General features: G+C 42.7%; 1 protein-coding gene across 2 annotated transcripts; it reads right to left on the bottom strand.

Annotated features, from left to right (window-relative positions):
* Nucleotides 1-5,597: 5,597 nt before the first annotated feature.
* On the bottom strand, nucleotides 5,598-19,800 carry SLC38A2 (solute carrier family 38 member 2). Of its 2 annotated transcripts, XM_072798221.1 has the most exons (16): nucleotides 19,494-19,800; nucleotides 18,067-18,263; nucleotides 17,600-17,681; nucleotides 17,321-17,436; nucleotides 14,328-14,401; nucleotides 14,143-14,235; nucleotides 13,931-14,012; nucleotides 12,410-12,492; nucleotides 11,955-12,013; nucleotides 11,697-11,864; nucleotides 11,013-11,092; nucleotides 10,797-10,897; nucleotides 10,115-10,239; nucleotides 9,586-9,730; nucleotides 9,385-9,482; nucleotides 5,598-8,606 (listed from the first exon to the last, which is right to left on the bottom strand). In XM_072798221.1, exons 2-16 carry the CDS (start codon nucleotides 18,180-18,182, stop codon nucleotides 8,508-8,510), a joined length of 1,521 nt encoding a protein of 506 aa, XP_072654322.1. In that variant the 5' UTR covers nucleotides 18,183-18,263; nucleotides 19,494-19,800; the 3' UTR covers nucleotides 5,598-8,507. The 2 variants fall into 2 exon arrangements, with proteins under 2 accessions (XP_072654322.1, XP_072654323.1); XM_072798222.1 differs by lacking the exon at nucleotides 17,321-17,436 and having other exon boundaries at nucleotides 19,494-19,799.
* Between the last annotated feature and the right edge of the window lie 1,365 nt (nucleotides 19,801-21,165).

Raw genomic sequence — 21,165 nt, 5'->3', positions numbered from 1 at the left:
GAAAATAACATTCTCCAGGTCACACATCTGGGAAGTGCAGGATTGGGATTCAAATTCCAAGTGTGCATTCAAGCCTTCTCTTGCTCATATACTACATAAATCATTCTCTTATTTGCTGTACCACTTTATGATAGCACTTCTAATATTAAATTGCAATTCATCTGTTCCCCTCACTTGATCACTTGATCTTGAACTTCTTAAAAGAAGGGAAAAATTCCTCTATCTTTGAATGCTTTTTTTTTTTAATGATTTTATTTATTTATTCATGAGAGACACAGAGAGAGGCAGAGATATAGGCTGAGAGAGAAGCAGACTCCATGCAGGGAGCCTGATGTGGGACTCGATCCTGGGACTCCAGGATCAGGCCTTGAGCTGAAGGCAGATGCTCAACCACTGAGCCACCCAGGCATCCCTCTCGAAAGTCTTATTAAAATGAACTGTAGCTCGTTCATTTTCAGCGCTTACAGTATTCCATTGTGTGATATACACAGCAAAAGGCACTTTCTGGGTTACTTTACTCCATCTCCAAAACAATCCCCCCAATGGGCAGTTAATGTTCATCCTTACTCTGATAGCAAGTTAATTAATGGCAAGACATCAGGACTGAGGCTTGAATCTCAACTTCATCACTTTCTGGGCAAATGACTTAACCTTGTAAGGGGGAGGCTTGACCTACAAGCCTCAATTTCTTCTTCAGCAAAATTTGGATTAAAAAAAAAAAAGCTCCTGCCACAGGGGATGGTAGTGATTACCCTCAGTGCTACCTGGCACGTGGTAAGCACTAAATGATGTGACTTATGTTAGATTTTATTACAAAGTGAGCCAAGTGGGCCAAAGACAAGTTAAGGAACTTGCTGGAGATCAGAGAGCTGGTAATGGCAGACCAGAGCTTGGACCTGTCTTTACACAATACAATTACCAGGTCATGCTTTTCCCCAAGACTTTTTCAGTGTATTATGGTGTGTGTGTGTGTATGTGTATGTGTGTGTGTGTGTGTGTGTGTGTGTGTGTGTAAGAAGAAAGGGTGCTTGTTTAAAATGTAATTCATTAGGCTTTCTTTCTCTCACAAGCAAGAAGGAATTTCTCTTCTTGCCTCATTGCCTTTAATACAGGCAGTAAGGACTAAACATTTCTTTTTGGAACAGTTTATGAGAGAAGAATGTTTTCAAATTTATGAGGCTCTCATGCATTTTGAGAAGAGATTTTCATATTCCACATATTTCCTTCTTTGGATCTTTCTATTTTGGGATTGGTTTAAAAATACAATCCCCCTATCTGGAGCAAAAGGGTTGTGAACTCTGAGTTCCACATCTCTTGAGACTTTCAGTCACTTTAGAGGAGAAATACAAAGAAAATGAAAGGAAATAAAAAACAAATATAGCTTGTTCTTGGCTTGGAAAACAGGGCAATTCTGTGATAGGCTGCAGGAGATTGAAGACACTGGAAGAAAATTCATCATTTACCAAAACTTAAGGGGTACTTTTCCCCTCAAGAAAAATAAACAGTTGCTTACTGGAATTACAGCTTCAAAATAGGCATCTTCAATATATTTGCTTTCTTTTACTGTCTGTTGACCAGATGCCTCACTTTAAAAAATTATATCAATGTATGATTTTGCCACATTTCCAGTAAAAACAGTGTATAACTTTGGAAGTTTAAAGTTATACACTGAGGACCTGAAAATAATTCCAGAAACCTCTGAGAAACAGAGGATTCCCGAGATTCATTTGTGATCACTTGCCCTTTTAAAACTAAAGACCTCCAGAACTAGATCTAACAGGAATTCAATGTTTTTAAAGATTTCTTCCCCTACCTATTTGAAAAGACAACAGCTTTTTTTCAGCAAATGGAAGGCACTTCTTGGCAACGGCATCATCATTGATTAGGGGGCAGGAAATAGATTATTCAATATCTGTATTGATTCCTTACTTTGATTACTTACTCAACCTTAGAGGTAGATACCTGGAAGGACCTGAGTCCTTCCTCAGCCACATGATCATAGTCAAGGAGACTTGACCTCTATGTGACCTTAGTGTCAATCTGAGGTCGTTGGGTGGTACAGAGGTCAAGATCATAGGGTTACAGAGAGGATGCTACAGCCCCCCCACCTTGTCAATGAGAAGAGACTGTTTGAAAATGGTGACTTAGTGGGTGAGCTTCAGACTGGCAGGTTTCTTAGTATCTTGGGGTCTTGTTCTCCTGAAAGAATTTAGAGCCATGTTTTCAAACCATGTTCCATAGGGCTCCAGGGCTCCCTCATAGACCATTGTGGAGAGATTAATCAGATGGAGAGAGATTGGAAGCCACAGCTCTTAGGCTGTAGACCTCACCCCTCACCATTTTAGCCAGCACAGCTCTGCTTTTATCTCCTTTATAGATTGGGCTCTACATCAAATATTTTTCAGATAATCAGATGAGAAAGTTGAACTTGTCAGAACTCCTTGTAGGGAAAGTAAGTAGTTAAGAAGGATACTAAGACGAGTCTAGTAAGTAAATTTATGTCCAGTAAAAAACCATCTCAGGAAAGTGAGTCCTGATGACTTAAAAACTTTTGTTTATCTGAGAAGGATAGACAGGTTTGAAGACAGAGTTGAACTACTCGCGGGAATCAAAGACAGGCTGTGTTATGTTGTGGGGTGAAGGGCAGACAGAGAATCTCCAGGTTACAGTGCAGCCAAAGGGACTTGGGAGGAGAAATACGTCAAGTGGCATTTTACAAAGTGGCACACAGTAGGACGTGCAATGTAAGAAATTTTCTTTGCTATCTAACCCTCTTGATACCCCACACCCCAAATAATATTTAGTGAAACGTGCTCAGTAATGCTTTGAGGTTTCATTGTGAATAGATTCTTCCTGGAGAAGGCAAGATGTATTGAGGTTTGCAAACTGATAGTGTAGAAAAAAAACAAAAAAAAACCAGATACCATACACATATTTCATTTGGTGATTCACCAGAAGGACTCCCAAGACTCAAAATCAGATAATACTAACTGCTAAGATTTATCAAAGCAAGGGATACAGAGCAAAAGGAAGAGGGAAAAGATATGCAACAGTGGAATCCAGAGGGGTCTGGCACAGGGTTCCAAGAGCTTCCTCGGCCGAGGCCACACAGGAATGAGTGCTGTTTTTCCAGCAGTGAACTACAGGGATGTGTGTGGAATGTCTCTCCTCAGGGAAGCCAAAACGAGTCTCAACGTCCAAGGCTTTTATGGGGGACCGGTTATGTAGGCATATTCTGCTTGGCAACCGGTCTTGGCAACCAAAACTCAGGACCCCAACAATGAAACCAGGTGCACATCATTAATCTTGGTGTCTGTGTAGAGTAACCGGAGAAGCCAGTATAGCCTGGTCTGTTGTTTCAGGTATATGTAACAGAATCATCAATCACTAACAGAAGAAACATTCTGAGGCCCACTTTCCCAGAAGTTGCCCAAGGAATATTCATGGTTCCCTTGAAGACATAAGTAGCAAGCCACCAGAAGAACTAGACTGTCTGTGTGAATTTTCCCCTCACAACACCTGGAGTACAACCAAGTCTGGCTAGCATTTGAAATGGATTTCACCGCCACAAAATCACTTCTATGGAGTAGAGGTTAAAGATGGCGTCTGCCACCTGGAGGCAGATCGCAGCCTAGGCAAGGAAGCCTTCCTGTCGGAGGCTTCTGGTTGGAGATGAATAAACGATCTTGTTTGAGTCAGAGTGTTAAATTTCATAGTACTCACTGCATTTATGTTACAAGCATCTAGTAAGGTTTTTTTTTTGTTTCTTAAAAGTTTGAGCCTCCTCTCAACTATGCTATAAGAAATACAGGCCATGTCTATTCATTCAACAATTTTTTTGAGGACTTAATGTGGTATTTGCTGGACTGTTGTGAATGTTGGGGGTAAATTAATAAAAAGATGTCTGCTCTTATAAAGCTTACTATTCGTGTGGGAGAAATCAGGAAAAAAAATGTGATTTAAGGAAGGTATAATCCATGGACTTTGGGCAAAGTCATAAAAGACAGTGGTTCTACCTAGAAGTCTAGAAAAAGGAAATCCAGGGAGAATGAGTTGATCGGTATCATGAGGTTGTTTGATCACTTTGCTGCGTGCCTTCCTAACAAGAGTGACCAACCATCCCAGTTTGCATGGACTGAGGGGTCCCCCAGGATGCAATACTTCCAGTGCTAAAGCTGTAACAGTTGGTGACCCTATTTCCAGCCCATGATCCTGTCACTCCTCCTCTGAGAACTATTCTCCCCACCAGGGTTGGGTCCTAGTAGCTATGTTTGTGTTGTGTCACCCTGCCCACCTGCCTGTATTAGAGACCAGGACTCATTATTGGCCAATGCTTATCTTGAGAAGTTGGCTGAAGAAATTGCTCAGAATCTAACTGCAGAGCTCTACAGTGAGCTCTCGAAGGTGTCTGTCATTAAGGTCTCTCGAACAAATCTAGCATTTGACCTTTGGGAAGCCTATCTTTTAATTCTCTGAGGTACCTGGTCCTCTAAGTTCTTTTCCTCTGCCACCATTTTTGCTTACGCTAATTTAAATGATTTTCTTTACTGTTACCAGAAACTTAACTAAGCCAGTTGTCCAAGAAAGAGTATTTCCAAGTCAGGTCTACTCTGGTTCTCTAGTTAGAAACATTCCTAGAATATTCCTCAGGTTTACTGGAAACGTCTTTTGGGAATAGCTGACTCCCTGGTTGCAGAGCTGTATTTTCGTCCCTTGAGTAGACCTACCCACCAAATATATTTATTTGGGATTAATAAATTGGCATTGTGCTTCATTTCGGTATCATTTTTCTAGAATGGCTCATTGCAAGTGTATGAATTCTGTTAAAACTGTGGAGTCTGACACATAACCCCACCCTCTTTCCCATGGGCATGTTAATTGTATGCAGTAAGCATTCAATTAAAACTTCTCAGACAAGTAACTGCTAACTCCTCCAGGCTTTTTGTCCAATTCAGACGTGTTGCAAATTCTGCTGTACTTTCTCACCACACATAACCCCTTCCCACTTGACTATCACGACGGGATTATTTTCTTGCAGAAAACTTCCCCTGCCTTTGCAACCACTCCCAAGCACGCCTGCTGCTCTGAGGCATCTTGCTTTTTGTCGTGGGTATTTCACTGTACACGCCCTAGGTTTTCCAGGCTCCCAGCAGACCATACCTGAACTACCTGGTGTATTTTAGCAACTCCCCTCACATCTAGTCTCAGCTTGCCTGCACATTCCTCTGCAGCCAGCGCGCTTCCTCTCCCTTCCTGGATTGGTGCACAGAAGCTTAATTCTTGACCTCTTCCTAGTTTTTTCACCACTCTTTACTTTCACATGCTCCTCAGCAGTACCTGGGTAGGCACATGCTCCAGAAAGCTCTCAGATGATGCTGATGCACTAGTGGCCTACCTATAGCAGGCCCAACCCTGGGTCTTTGAGGTACCTCCTCACTTTGTAGAAACCAAAAACAAACTTTCCCTGACCATTCTCCTCTTCCTTATTTTACGGGACCTACTCAGCACCTCATTATCATTACATGGGACCTACTCAGCACCGATGCAAAACCCATCAGACACTGCTTATCCCATTACCTCAAAGAAAACACTGCTACTCAGGATTAAGCATGTATTTATTTTAGTTCAGTTAAAACAAACATACATTGTTTCATTGAAACGGTGTAGCACTCTTTGCCAACAAGTCCTAGTGGAACTGTTGGCCTCCAACAGCAGAGTGGGGGTATTTACACTATATACAGAAAGCTAACACACCCAGGTTCTCAAAGATCTTTCATTACACTAGATCACATTTGATTCCGTTACCTTAGATCACATTTTGAAACTACTGCATTTTGAAAATTAGACCTTATTTAAAATTTAAATAAGAGATCTGAATTTGCACCAAGTTTTCATGAAAAAAGTGATGTTCATTCAGTCTGTTTATTGCAAATGCAATTTAGGCAATATTTTAAATTTTTAGTGTTTACATAATTAGTCAATTTGTTTATATTGAAATCTCTGTACAGGTACTTTGGGGACAATTCTTATAGATACATGTGAATTCATCAAAATGCAGTTAAGAAACTTACAGGAATATATACACTTGAACCCAAGACCCAAACCTGACATTATATACATCATATATTACAAATACATATGGACAGACAATGTATGTACAGATTATCATAAATATTGAAAAATAGGTTAGCTTTAATGGATTAATGCTGTTCTATAAATAACATTACAGTTATAACTGAAACATCCACGGAAGACAGTAATGCAAAATGAGGTGACGAGACAGTGGTTTTAATACTGAAGACTGCTCATTAATGGGAATTCACTGTTTTAGGAACCTCAAGGCAGACAAGATAGCTCCAAGAAAATCATGCAATGGAATTTACCCTAGGCAGTTCATTTTGAATCTCAAACAGCCAAAAGAGGATTGAAGGAGTCTTCCCAAATCAATTTGCTATGAGAAGAAAATGCTTTTTTTCCCATTCCTTCCTGGTTGCCACGGTAGTTTCTCCCACACAAAAGGATGTAAACTGTAGAAAACAACTCTCCTTGGTATTCTCTGGCAGGTCTCAGATGTGCAATCAGGAATTCTTCCGGGAACTCAAGCGAAGTGCCAATTCTTGGTCTGAACTAGAGGTGAGGTTCTGGATTTGAAGGGAGTGCTGAAGCCCAATTAAATGAAAGCAGTGCCATAGAATCCATCTTCTCACTGCCCTTCTCGATGGTCCCCAATTACTTTTTATTTTTGCAGAAACACAAACGGACCATTGGTTTCACCCAATGTAGCACTACAAGACGTCTTCCAGTTCCACAAGGGTCTTCACAGACATTATCTTGTCTGTAATTTAGTCACATATAATACAAGAATGTGTAACAAAAACCATGTCTGCCACATTTCTGGCCCTTGCCTAAAACTAAAAATGCTTAGTTTTAAGAGAAAAACTTAGAGCCAGAGGACCAACTGATGATTCCATTATTTGCTTCCCTCAACCACTAATGGAATTATGTATATTAGATTTTAGACATTATGCCTGATGAGCAAAGTACCACATTATTTAATATATTCACCATACACCGTAACGTACAATAAATGTGCTCTTAAAGCCAAGTAATTTTTTCACTTCTAACTGGCAATGAAATGGAAGGGTGATCATGCAGTTGGACCAACTACTTACACTCAGGTTGCACTGTTTTCCCTAGCTAACCACTTGTTGGATGTAAACAAAGAATTCTGTGTTGTACAAGAATGAGATGACGATCCAGTGCAAATGAGTTTTCGAAACTTACTGCATGAGAAACCCAGTGGCCTATATAGAGAACTTATACCAAATATCGGTGTAACCTGTGAATTAGACCTCTACTGTAGACAAAACATGAACACGACTAAGCCATACATTATCAAGTAATTCACACTTCCAGTAGCAGATGAGCATTTCAAAAAGTTGTACTCTCTGGATAGAACAGTTTTGGCCTATAGCCATCAAATGCCCATTTTCCACTGCTGGAAGCAATGTCAAAAAAAGGGCTGGCCCAAAAAACCCAGAGCTGTCAACTCAACTCTGGAGACAGATGCAACTGAATAAACCCTGTTTTACCCAATTGCACTATTTGGTACCTCAAAATTAGTTATTTTACTCTCCATAGAAGTATCTGCATTATGTATCTTTCATTCTAATAGATTGAAGCCATAAATATTTCAGTCTGAATGAAGCAAATTATTTGGGGCCAGAGAAGTAAAGTGATGAACGAGTTCATCTGATTTGGTATAGCAATCATCAATCAATTAGTCTTTAATGGTGAAGTCTGAATGGAAAAAACTACGTTCCTATTCATGGTACTATTTTTCATTACATCATTTTCTCTAAAAATTTTTTTGGGTTTAAAAAAAGTATTTGGCTTATCATGCCTACAAAAAGGCAAATCATGTCACAATATTAATATTTACTTTTAAATACCAATGAATTTCTTTTATGGAATTTGTGGACAATCATTTTTGGATAAAGTTCAGGAAAAAAAAAAGCAATTTTTCTAAAAGTAAAATAGTGCTTCTGAGGTCTTAAAATATTTTTGGTACAAAAAAATAATAGTGTTTTTCTCAATGGTTATTTCAATACTTTGCTGTAAATTAATAAGAATTGTTTCTCACATCGAATGGTTCCATTAGGCACATTCAAGTAAAATCATAAAATATCCAAGTTAAACAATGACATAGCCAAACATGTGGCTTGATAAAAGTTAAGAGTTCGTCCATTCTCTGGAATGGAATAAAATTGTCACTTCCATTAACCCGAGACTCGTGGTTTTGTTGTTAATATCCATTTCTATCATACAGAATAGTTTCTTTAGAAAGAAAAAAAAAAAGTTCACTTATTCTGCACTCAGAAGAACCAGCGAGGAATCTGCACTTCAAAAGGAAGTGAAACTGAAAACATTAGGTGAAATTTCATAGTAAGTTGAGAGTTGACTCAACACTGGCATCAAGTGGGCTATTGGAGTTTTCGTGGTGCCAGTTAGTGGCCACCTCCATGGGCATTGTGTACCCAATCCAGAACAATCAAGGCCATGCTGCCGGTCATCACCACTATGCCGCTTAACAGGAAGAGCATAGCCTGTGGTGAGCACAAGAGAAATTGATCAGCAAACAAGAAAATATAACTGCTAAACATTCCTTTCTACTTTTAAAAATGGGCTTGTGATCACTGAAATTATGTCGAGTGTCTTACAAAAGGTTTTCTCTTGCAAGGATAAATAATTCTCTTTGCTAAATAAAGGAAACAGATGATGGTTGTTTATAAACAATTCTAATACTCTAATCAGACTAAATCTATATATGGAGCAGGCTAAGGACTAAAAGTCAGTCTTTTTCCTAAATAACTTCACCACCCCGATCTTCTGTACTTAATGTACATATTCTTTGTAAAGTCAGTTATTATGCTTTAAAGCAACATTTTAGGACTTTATAGTGACAGCCCCCCCAGAGCTTTGCTCTGAAGACAGTTCAGTTTCTTCCTTTATACACTGAGGCCCATTTAAGCGTCTGTCGCAACGGACAGACAGCCCCACATACATGGGTTAAACTAATGTGGAAAGTTGAGTCAGTATCTCCACACCTTCCATGTACTCTTTATCTCTGGTTCCTATCGCTAAAAAAATCTCAACAGCTTTCCTGCGATTAACTTAGGCCTGTATTCAAAGGCCAACTCCCTTTCACCTCCCCTGCCCCAACCTTCTACCTGAGAAGCACTCCATTCTAGAAATATTCACTAGACGCTAAGGAGAAGCAGAACTCTAACAAAAGGTAGCTAAGGAACTAAAATTAAAATCAGGAGAGGAAATTCTAGTTTGGAAGATTGCTACTGTGCCTGTAGAGCAGAATATCCCACTCACCCCAATCTTCTGGACAGATTTCATAGGCTCTTTCTTCACTAACTTGATATAGAAGGCCGAAGGCAGAATAAAAATCAACATAGCAGCTGCAGACGCCCCTGGAAAAAGACACAGGCCATTTTGAGAAATCACTGGTCATTCCTTTTAAAACTTTAAAATCCCTGGTATGTGAAAGAACTTTTGACACCTTCTAAAACTTACCGATGAAACCAAAGATATCTCTAATTGTGGGGACAAAGATGACCAGCAAATTGGTAAATGCCAAGATAGACACAGTAATGAGACTATGACGCCACCAACTGAAATCTTTTGTTGCACACAACAGGTGAGTAATGGAACTCCGGATCTGCAAAAACAAACGAATAGAGAAATTGAAATTCCAGCTTTACATTAGTGGGGGGAAAAAAATTCCCCAAATAAAGGGCAATATCTTAAGAAAAACAAAAAACAAAAAACAGGGGAAAGCAAAGCAGCTTTCTCAATGCTTAAGATTGTGCCCCTTCCTCTACTACTGTTTCCTTAACATTGGAAGATCATTTTAGATCTCCAATTATGGAAAAAATTACCCAGGAGGTTTTGAAAATCTACCAAGTATTTAAAAAAATCCCTTCAAAACCACCAACTTGGTATTGCTCTAGCAGTGTTTCCCTTCTCACAGAAGAGGAAAATCTCACAAGTCTTCACCTGTTTAAAAACTCGTTCCTAGTGAGAAGAACTAGTGATTACTTACTGGGAAAATGACTACTGGTACGGTCAGAGTCACAGCCATCAGGACAGCCAAACGAACAATGAGAAGAAGAATATCAGTTCCCATGATAGTAGAGTAGGTATGAAGCAATTCAGACTCAACGTGTTCTATGGGGAAAGACAAAAAAAAAAAAGAAAAAACTTCAAGTGAGTGGTTTCCTCTAGACATTAGGTGGGAAATCTAACTTAGAGCAAATGTGCACCAAAGTTATGAGCTACTCACAGAACGGCTATAAACTAAGAGGCTAATAAGATTAATTTGGAATTAGGGTTAATGCAATTAAAATAACATTGAAGGAAAATTTTTCTAAATACCAAGTAGAGATTTAGCCACATGACCCCCATCAAAACCAACAGGAGCTAAATAGCTAAATCCCACGGTCTGGCTTACAGTTTGTGTTGTAGAGTTTGAAGGTGGTAGGCAGTATGAACTCAGATGCAAATACATCATGTAAAAAGCCATCAAATGACTAATGATATGAACCGGAGTTCAAGAAATTACTCATTAGAGAGATTATAGGAAATTCTAAGCTCTAAAAAATCAGTTTCTGATCCCAAACAGGAAATACACCAAAATAGATAGAATTTTAAGTGGTAAATTATACACATAAAAAAAAATCAGTTTCATTTCACCAAGTGTTTTCTGAAAGCTAGACATTATTTACCATAAAATGTCAGGTATCCAAAGAGGGCAGCAAGCAGGTACATGAGAAACATAGCGAAAAATGAAATCTTGGACACATTCATCATTCTTCTACGGCTGCGGCTACATAAATTCAAAGAAAAATACGAGTATGTATTTGAGCAGTAGTTACAGCAATAACCTGGTATTTGTCTAACTTTCCCAATAAATTTTTATAAAAAACATGTAAGGCACTCACCCTTTGAGTTCTTCGTAAATGGGAAGGATAGCAGGATGACAGACAAATGAAAAGGTCAAAATTGGCACGGCATAGACAGTCTGCAAAAAATGAAAACATTTACTTAAAATCCTCACGTCACACACTTGGGTCATCCCAGTTCTATAGTTTGTATTTTATAGTAACCAATTTTAGAATCAAAACTACAACTTTCCCTGGCATAATTAGATTCCCTTCTTCCAATCTGTTCACTGTGATCAACATCCTAACTTCAGAAAGTGTCAATTACTAACATCACAGGATTACTTCATTTCTCCATCCATTTTAAGATACAAACTAATGCTTTCTTCTCAGTCTTCAAGAACTCAATAATTAACTACTCATGTTTTCTGAAGAGTAGCTTTTACCCCTCCTCCCCTTACCATGGAAGTTATTTTCAAATTTCCAGTGGATAGTTTCCCTTCTGTTTTTCCCTAAAATCTTCTCTTAAGAAGATAAAAATTAGGGGTCAGGCAAGCTTCTGCCTTTGGCTTGAGTTATGCTCCCAGGGTTCTGGGATCAAGTCCTGCATCGGGGGGGGGGGGGGGGGGGTCCCTGCTCAGTGGGGAGCTGAGCTGCTCCCCCCTGCCCCGGTTGTGTTTGCACTCTGTAGAATAAGTAAAATCTTAAAAACAAAAACTAAAGAAAAAATTTATATTTAGTTACCTGTGAGTTGAAGATAAAATAACGTGGTCTGCAAGAATCATCATCAGTCACATTAAACATCATGTCAGATGCCAAAGGTGTTGGATGTGTTAAGGTACTGTTTATTGTTTCATTAATTATCAAACCAACTTCCACAGGACAAGGAATCTGGAATTTCTTGCAAATCACCTGCCAACATATTATTTTGCGTTTGTTAAACTGGGTAACATGACTGGGCTTATAAACAAATCTCTAGCTTTAAAGAAAAGTTATACCTACCACAATTAGGAAGAACATCATACACAGTAAGGAAAGGCCACTGGTATATCCCAAATATCCTGTAAGGGGTGGCAGAAATTATTACTTCAATACAACAGACTTCAGGCAAATATATCTTCTCAACCAAGCAACCCAAGTCTGCTTGGAAGACTTTAGTATGAACCCAACACCAAATTTCTAATTCTTACACACTAACGTATAGAATTACTTAAAAACACTTGCTAATAAAATAAAAGGGACTTTAATTTCGTATCATCATTTAAAAGCAAAGATATCCTCCAATATCAACAAAATATCCCAGCCCCGCCTGGAAGCCTTCATGCTGGGATTTTGAAAGGCCTAGGCGTGTAATGCGGCAGCTCCCAAAGTTACATTCTTGGGGCTTTTTAGCTTTCAATTTCTATTAAGAGGACATATAGCTAGTGAGAATTCCCTTTAGAGATGGGTTTACTCACCTAAATTTCTCAGCAGTGACAAAGGAAGAATGAGCACCAGTGACACCAGCAAAACCAAATAATCACCATTCAGATACCACAATCTGAATTAAAAAAAAAAAAAAAAAAGAGAGAGAAACAAGGTCAAAACCAATCATGAGAACCCCCAGAATACTATGCACTTCTTCTTACTGGACTCATTTCATAGATATACTATAAAAATAAACACAAAAATTAAGACAGGTTTGGAAAAAAGCACTGCTTATTCACAAAAAACCTATACATAGGAATAAATTTCTGTGTGTGCTAGCTGAATATTTACTCAGGTTAGAAATGGGGTATGAACAGTATAACTTTTGTCTCACTGTTTGCCCTGGGAAGGCTGCCCAGCTGATTCATAACATAAAATGCTTCTTAAAGGCTTGATACTAATGTAGTGTACAAAGCAGCATTGTTAAGGCAGTAATCTTATCTTTAAGCATTTTTAGAAAAATTGTACACCAACTCGGTCATAGCTTTAGCTTGCAATTTTTAATGCTAGAAACAAGGAAATTCAAAGCAAGTTCCTTTTAGACATCTATTAGCAAATGTAATTATTCAACTCCACAGCAAGAAAATTTTTTTATACTTAGGTAAAATACATAGGCAAAGACACATAACAAAACTCCCCGCCCCCAACCAGGATTTATTCCAGACTGTCAGGAGTATGTTGTGACACCTTGACCCACCTTGACTCCAAAAACAGTCAAAAGGTCCCTTCCCGAACTTAGAGAAATTATTACCCAGGTCTCCTTTAAGAGTTCTAGCAATATCTTTTCCTTTCCAGGTAATCAACCATACCCTCTCTTAAGTCACTATTTTCAAATTCTAATGCCCTGTGAATTCCACTCCACTTACTTACTTCAGCAACAAAGACCCCACAGAAAACTCACGTTTAAAGAACAGCTTATTCAATTTCTAAGCCAAAAGAGATAACCACACTTCTCTATTTTGAGATAATGAGCTTCAATAGGTGGGGAAGTAAATTATTCTTCCCCATGTTTACTTTAGATAAAAACCTGTTAGTCCGCTGGGAGGAATAGCTGTGTTACAAGGATAAGGTTTCTACAGCACCGCCATATGTTTTCTGGTCTTATGCATTTGAACAGATTAAGTTTTAAGAACACAAATTCATTAAAAAAAAAAAAAAAATCAGATAGGACTGATTTGTAATGTAATTCAAAGCTTCAACCTGACTTAGGTTGGACTTTGTGAGTTATTCAGCTACAATTTCTCAGGGAATAAATATAAAGTTCAGTTCTAGAAAAACCTGCTTTCACACACAGGTTAAAGATATTATCCAAAATTAGAGCGTGAGCTTCAATCTTTGGGCTTTCATTCTTAAGAGTTCAAATCAGTCCATGAGGGACTTCTTGGTCAATTTCAACAGGAACATTAGGAAAAATAACTCATTAATAATTATTTTGTATCCACCTTTGAGAAAATGTATCTAACCATTTTAGACTGTAATTTTTCTTATGAGTAACCTTACTTAGCACCTACCCAGTTGTATCTTCAATGTTCATTAATGCCTGGATCACCAAAGGTAACTCATATTTCACTATGAAGAGGTAGCTTGACATAGCTGGAGGAAAACAAAATTATACCATTACAAGTGCAAAATGTGGCATGTGACACCAAAAGTAACGTGTCACCACTCTGTGCTACACAAAGAGCAAAAAGTCTACCCAAATCACCTTTTAAAAAATTCTTACCTCCAATGTTCTGCATGGTAATTGATCCAGAGGCTGCAAGCTTTCCAACTAATCCAAATGCTTTATGCCCCAACTGTTCATATAATAAAGACCCTAAAATACGAAGAACACAGACGCATGAAGCAAAGGAGGAAAATCCTGACAGGCGTTAATTGCTTTAGAAATAGCAAGAACGCTAACCATACCTCCTTCGTTGGCAGTTTTCAAAAGGAGATGAACAGAATACAGGGAAAATATTGACACAAACGTCAAGAGAATTCTGGTGAGAGAAGGAAAAGGCACAGAGTTATAAATAAGCACAGCTATATTTAAAGACAATCTTTTGCTTGTTACTGAAACACTGAATATGGAACGTGTCCTAATATTTCTGTGCTAGATAGAAAGCCCCTAAGACCTGGTGTTTACAATCCTGGCTAGAGTGTCAACATCTATGAATCTGGTACTAAAAACTCGCATCGCTTCTCAGGTGTTCTACAGTATTGGTGGAGAGCAGGGCTTTACCAACTGCACCAAAGGTGTCGGAAGACCCAGGAAAGCTTAAGTTTAAGGTGGTGGAGTTATAAGACTTATAATTTGGTTCTGGCGCCATAATATTTAACTGTACTCTTGCCACTTCTCTGCATTTTAGTTTATTTATTTATTTTTTTAAATGATGGGTAGGTCTGCCAGTAAATACAGCCCACAAGGCACTTGTGAAATCCAAAGTGAGACAGATTCAGGAAAGACCTTGAGACCACCTGGACTACATAAGAGGAATGGGACTAGAAAGGGACATCGATACTAACATTTCAAGTGTCAGGCACAGCTTTACAAATAACTGGGCACAAGTCAGAAGTAATCGCTGTGAAGATATGCTGTATTATTGCATGCCATGGTGTGGAATACAGGCCTGGTATTATGACAACATTAAACAATGCCTGTGCTAGAACAAGGAGCCCAGCCCATCAGTCTGACGGGGCTAGCTAGCTCTTTGCTCAATCGGGTGGATCAGGGAAAATAAAAAATAAAAATAAAATCTAAAGAAAAAAAAAAAAAAGGGAGGAACTAGAGGTTCCCTAACATCACTTAGTTTTCCTTTAAGGATACAAGTTCTCCCTCACTCCAGATTCACTTTCCTCCCCTCCTGGGCAAGCCAAGGAAAATATCTATTAAAAATAAAACAACCCCCCTCTCCTCCAAATCAGGGAAACACGTAGAAAACTCTGTAAACAAGATGGTTACTTTGATTCTGTACAGGAATACTGAATCCGGTACCATATTAAGGTCTAGCAAAGAAACTGATGTCTGTTAGTTAAAACCTAGGTAGTGGCACTGAATTGCCAGTCTAATGCCAAAAGCTTTATGGGGCCTAGTCTGAGGTGGAAAAATGACACCTCCGGCCTCACCTCTCACTGAACAAAGTTGTTAGTTTAATCAAAAACAATGTTCAAAGTATGCTGACAAACTCAGCCCTAACTACAATGAGGGACCAAAGGACTTTATAAAACCTTTGAGGTCGCTTTCAACCTCAGGTCTGCGTCTGCCTAGAGTTGTTTAACCATGCCGTGGCAGCCACATGGGTTTTGGCCCATTTACCTCTTACACCTCTACATCCTCTAAACGTACCTTGTAAAATACTGAGGAGATTAAAAACTCACTTTCACACTCTCAATGTTATTTAACCATTTATTAAAAGAGTTGCTCGAGCACATAGATCCTATTACAGTGTAATTTCAGAAGTGCAAAGGTAACATCAGAATTTTGTTTTTACTTATGAAACAGGTGCCATCTTATCTCATGTTAAATAGAACCACGCTGGCGGCATTTAAAGTTGGTCTCCAGTTTTCATAGTAAGAGTCAGGAAGGATTTCGAATATTTTAACAATAAGGTCATTCGAGTTCTCCAGTAAAAACTTTAAAACACTCTTAGAGTCCCTTCCATGTAAATTCCTGGTCCTTCACACCTTAGTAAGAGAGGTCAGGGAGCCTCATGCTAATGAAGCAAGTTGCTGGGATCCTAGCTTCCCATGCTCAAAGTCAGGCTCAACTTCAGTACAGATATTCACCACAAAGCACAACTTTGCTGCAAAGGTCCGCTTTTCTTTTCGTGAACATTCTATTCTGCTGGAGAAAATAACTTGAGTAGATGGCACCAGTCAGCTAACTAAAAACACATCTGTCACAATGGGACAAGTCCCTGCTCCCTGTAAGGCATGGTTTCTTCATTTGTGCAACAAATCATACTATCCTCCACAGAAATTGCCTTACCAGGAGCCCAGAGGTACCTAACCTCAACAACTACGATACAAACTTCATTGAAAATGTACGTTCAAGTTTACACGTACTTTTGTCTTGTACTATTCCCTCCTCTGGAAATAGGGTCCAGTTTTTCTGATTATATTATCTGAGAATCAGTAACCTCACAACAGTTAAGCAGCACTGCTCTCAAGTCCTCTATAGATCCAAAGTCCTATCCTAGGCATTTATGCTAGGAAGCACAGGAATAAATCATTTTAACTGGGTAACTAGAGAAAGAACATTTAAAAACAGGTACTATTAAAATAGTTATTTTATTGCTATGACATGTGGCAATCACACAGACCTGGAAGAAATAAATATTAAAAAACAAAAAGCGAAAACAAACAAAAAAAAAACCTACCCCAACATATGGGTTTCTTTTCAGTGTCCAGAAAATCATGACTCACTTTTCTTAGAACGAACACGTTCCAGGTTAAGCAAACACCACCACACCCCATATAATCTAAAAAGTCTTTTTGCCTTATACAAAGGTTTTGGGGGGAGACTATGCCAATTTATAAATGGACTTGGAGGTACCATCCTAATTAATTTTGTTTCCTATTTGGCCAGAACAAAACTTCTAACTACCCTGGATTTATCATCCACGGTTCTTTTCAAATATCCAACCCGTTACAACTCTTAACTATTCCCACTGATTTTGGTTTAATGATCAGTTTTCACTGTGGTCCTAACACCTCTTCTTAATTGGCTTTCTTGGTTATCATGCAGTTTACATATCAGAGTTAAGGTTTCCGGGTTTCTCATTGTAAATTTCACACAAAGGATCTTTTTTTAAGTCAACTATTTCAACTGTAAATTCTGTCTCTGGAGCCAAAAGTTTCACGTTTTATCATCAGATCAACTGCCCTGCATGGCAGACTCACTACTTACACATACTTACATAAAAAGAGCAATTCCAGTATTAGCCATGGCATAAGAAAGCCCAAGGATTCCACTGCCCACAATCGCATTGCTCAGATTAAATACTGACATTCCAAAGGAAGTAGTACCTGGATGCTACATAGAGGGAAAACGATAACCAAACATATAACAATAATTAAATGGAGAAAACCAGCTTTGGGCAAGTTAGATTGAAATCTAAAAGTCAAACTATTCTTTTTTTTTTTTTTTTTTAACTCCATAAAGCCACAGACACACAAAATGATTATTTCCAACTTACAAAGTCTGTTTCATACTTCTTCTTCCCCACGTTGGATTCAAGTAAAAAGTTCTGGTTTTCGGGATCTACGTCTGCATAATGGCTGTGAACAGGAGGGTGGGGGGTGAAGGGTGAAAAAAAAAAAAAAAGCAATTCTCAGTCGTTTTGCAATATACCACGGATCGCGGGAACGCAAAGAGCTAGCTGTCACACACCTTCCCCGAAATGCCCAAGTGTCAAGCAGGAGTCGGCTTTCACCCCAGAGACTGTCACTGCGACAATCGGATACTCTTTTTTTTTTTTTTGAGATTGCACACACTCTCTCCAGATGCTGGGGAGGGAGCTGTGCATTGCAACAGCAGAAGCAGAGTCCTAGGTAAAGGGCCCCTGATTGCAAGCCGTTAAAAAAAACAATAATAAAAAACTAAAAAATTAAAAAAAAAAAAAAAAAGGGGAAGAAAAGGAGGAGAGCACACAACTTCTCCCACCTTTTCAGAGCGGCTTGCTTGGTGGGGTAGGAGTAGTTGAAGTCGCTGTTGGAACTGTAGCTGCTGCTGTCCTCATCCGGGGAAATGTTGAACCTTCCCATCTCGGCCTTCTTCATGCTGCTCCCGGGAGGCACAGGGCGCAGCGCTGGACGCTGGGCGGCTTTTGTCCTTGGCGGTGCACCGGCCCGCGCGGCTGCCTGCGAGGAAGGTAGAGGCGGCGCGTCAGGACTGCAGCGCGCGCCCGCCCGCCGCCCGCCGCCCGCCCGCCCGCCGCGGTCACGTGACGCCGCCGGGAGGCGCAGCGCGGCTGATTCATCCCCGGCCAGGCGAGTGGAAAAGTACCAGCCGAGCGCGAGGGGCGGGGGCGCGCCGAGGGGCGGAAAAGTACAGACAGCGGAGCCGCGGAGAACAAAGATGGTCCCGCCGCGGCGCTGCGCCCGCAGAGGCCCGCGCCCTCCAGACCCCGGGGCCCCTCTCCGGCGGCTTTGAGCCTGGCACGCTCCCCGTCCCCCCCAGCCCGCGGGCCGGGGTGCACGGGGGGCCCTGGAGGCTTTCCCTCCAGCCTCGCGGGTCGTGCACGGGCGTGCAGCGCACCCTTCGCACCCGGGCGCCGGCTGGCGAGCTGTGCGTGCAGCCCAAGCGCTACAGCTCCTCGTTTCTTTTGCAACGGGCGACGCGCGTCATCCGTCTTTTTCGTGCCCGGAGTCCCCACATGGGGAAATAAATGCCTCTGCGGCAGACAGCGGACTCACAAGGGGCAGCAAGGGCTGACACGGGTCCCCTCCCGACAAGGGGAGAGGGAGAGCACCCGTTCCCCGGCGCCCAGGGTTTGTTTACACGCGCACGCCCGTGCCCTCGAGCACACCCGTCTACAGGCATTTGGCTCGCGAGCGCTTCGCCCGGCCGGCCCCTCCTATGCCCGGAAAAGAAACTGATGCAATATCGATCGCCGATTATCAAATGTTCCTGGCCCGTCTTTCCCCGCCGTGGCCTCTCTATTCCAGAAGCCCCAACCCTCCTCCTCGGCTGCCCCCATATCCCAGGCCCCCTCCGAGCTCATTTTTTTTTTTTTTTATTAATGCAAATCAGTCACAAGACTTGCCGCAGCGGAGCCGCGGGGCCGGGCTGGTTCCCCTCCCCTCCCCTCCCCTCCCCTCCCCCCCCACGGGAGGATGCGGCTCCGCTCGCGGCGAGCACGAGACCCCCGCGCCGCGCCCCTCCCCCGCCCCGAGGAGGGCGGCGACCCCCGCACGGGCCGGGGCCGGAGGCGGAGGCGGGTCCCACCGGCCCGTGTCACCCGCCAGTCCCGGGAGCAGGTGACCCCCGCAGCTGCCTTCCCGTCGCGGCCCCTCCCGGACGCCCCTCCCCCACTCCCGCCCGCGCCCCGCGCCCCGCGCCCGGGGCACGGACGCCCCCGCGCACGTTACCTCGGTGGTCCCCGCGCCTGCGATCCCGGAAACGTCACGCAGACGCCTTCAGCGGCTTCTCCTCCGCCGAACAGAAATCGTTTAACAAAAAAACCCAAACCAACAAAGGGCAGGAAAATTTAAAAAAAAAAAAAAAAAAAGAATTTTTTTTTTTATTAAAAAAAAAAAAAAAAGGGAAATGGCAAGTGGCCGCCCCCACCGTCCGGCGTCTCGAGGGAAAGGCGTGAGTGTGCGGGACGCGTGGCCGGGCTGCGGGCGCTGCTGCGGGCCGAGCGCTCCGGGACGGCGGCGACGCGCGGCTCTGCCGCTGCCCGCCGAGCCCGCGGGTTATAGCGGCCGCCCCGGAGGACGCGTCAGGGGGCGGGGCCGCGGCCGCCCGGGTGCCTCGTCTTTGTGTATCAACACCACCTGGGCCCCGCCCCCGGCCCGCCCGGGCTCGCAGGCCCCGCCCCCGGCCCCCCGCTCCCCCGCCCCCCCGCCCCCCGCCCCCCGCCCTCGGGGCCGCCGGCCCCGCCCGCTGCCCCCCCCCGCCCCCGGGCAAAGCCTAACCCCGTTCTCCCGGGCCTCGGGGTCAGCCCCGAGACCCCCCGCCCCGCTCCCCCCCCCCGGCCCGCTCCTTTCAGCCCCGATGGGTGCCCCGCGCAGGCGGCTGCCTTTAAGGAGGCTTCTCCTTCCTTCATCCCTTCCTTCCGAGTTACCAGCAGTCTTTGCTTTCTCCCCAAGGCGTTTTGGGGACACATCCCGCCCACCCGACCCTTCCCTGCCTGTTATTTTTGTGGTTTGCTTGGGGTTTTTCTCTCTCAAACTTGGACCAACGCAACAGCGTCGTCTCCATGGCCGGTTTCTGTTCTCGTTCTTTCTTCTCCATGTAGACCCGCTTTCACTCTTCAGGACTAGCCTGAGTGGGTCCGTTGGCAGCTCCATTTCCGTCCACCCTTTTTTTGTATGAACGTGGAAAACCCTAGCAGGGGGGAAATGCTACATCCTGACCTGCCAGCCAGACCTCTTGGAAGGGGATCCCGAAGGGGCCTGGGCTGGGGGTGGGGGTGGGGGTGGAGGTGGGGGTGGGGGTGGGTGGGGAAGCTGGTTCTTTTGGGGAGGGGGACGGGGTCCCCAGGTTTCCTTTTGCAGACCCACTTCACTCATCCCAGCACCCCCGACCCAGCTTGAGAGCTCTTCTCGCCCTCCTCGCCTCTCTTCCCCTGTATTTACAAAGGCGCTGGCCCCCCTGGAATGCTGGTCTGGGAGACTCTCCCTTCCAGTGGTGATGTGGTCTTGCTGAGCCAGGCAACTAGGGGGCCCCTTCGCTGCGGAATACTTCGTGCTGCGGAAAAGGCACGAGTCCGTCCCTTGCTGGAAACAAAGGCCCCTCAGGAGAAATGCTTGTTGAATGAATGAATAAACAAACGAGTTTGACCTACTGCTCTCTTCCTTTTGGGGACGTGGGAGAGATTGGGCAGGGCATAGAGGAAAGGGTTGGGTGTGATCACAATTTTTGCTTTCAATGTTTTCCTGAGGAAATCTGTACAGCTGTCTATTTCCTTGGCACGTGAGGCTACGGGTGCCCTGGGCCCGCACAGGCGTTCAGGAGTGACAAGGGAGGACCCGATTTCCCCTCTGCACCCCACTGTTCCCCACCCCTCCTGCTGGGCAGACCTAACAATACTCTTCC

This window comes from Canis lupus, chromosome 25, assembly GCF_048164855.1.
Source record: "Canis lupus baileyi chromosome 25, mCanLup2.hap1, whole genome shotgun sequence".
In the NCBI taxonomy this organism is placed as follows: domain Eukaryota; kingdom Metazoa; phylum Chordata; class Mammalia; order Carnivora; family Canidae; genus Canis; species Canis lupus.
Note: the sequence above shows the minus strand (reverse complement) of the source record. Positions and strands in the feature narration are given on the sequence as shown.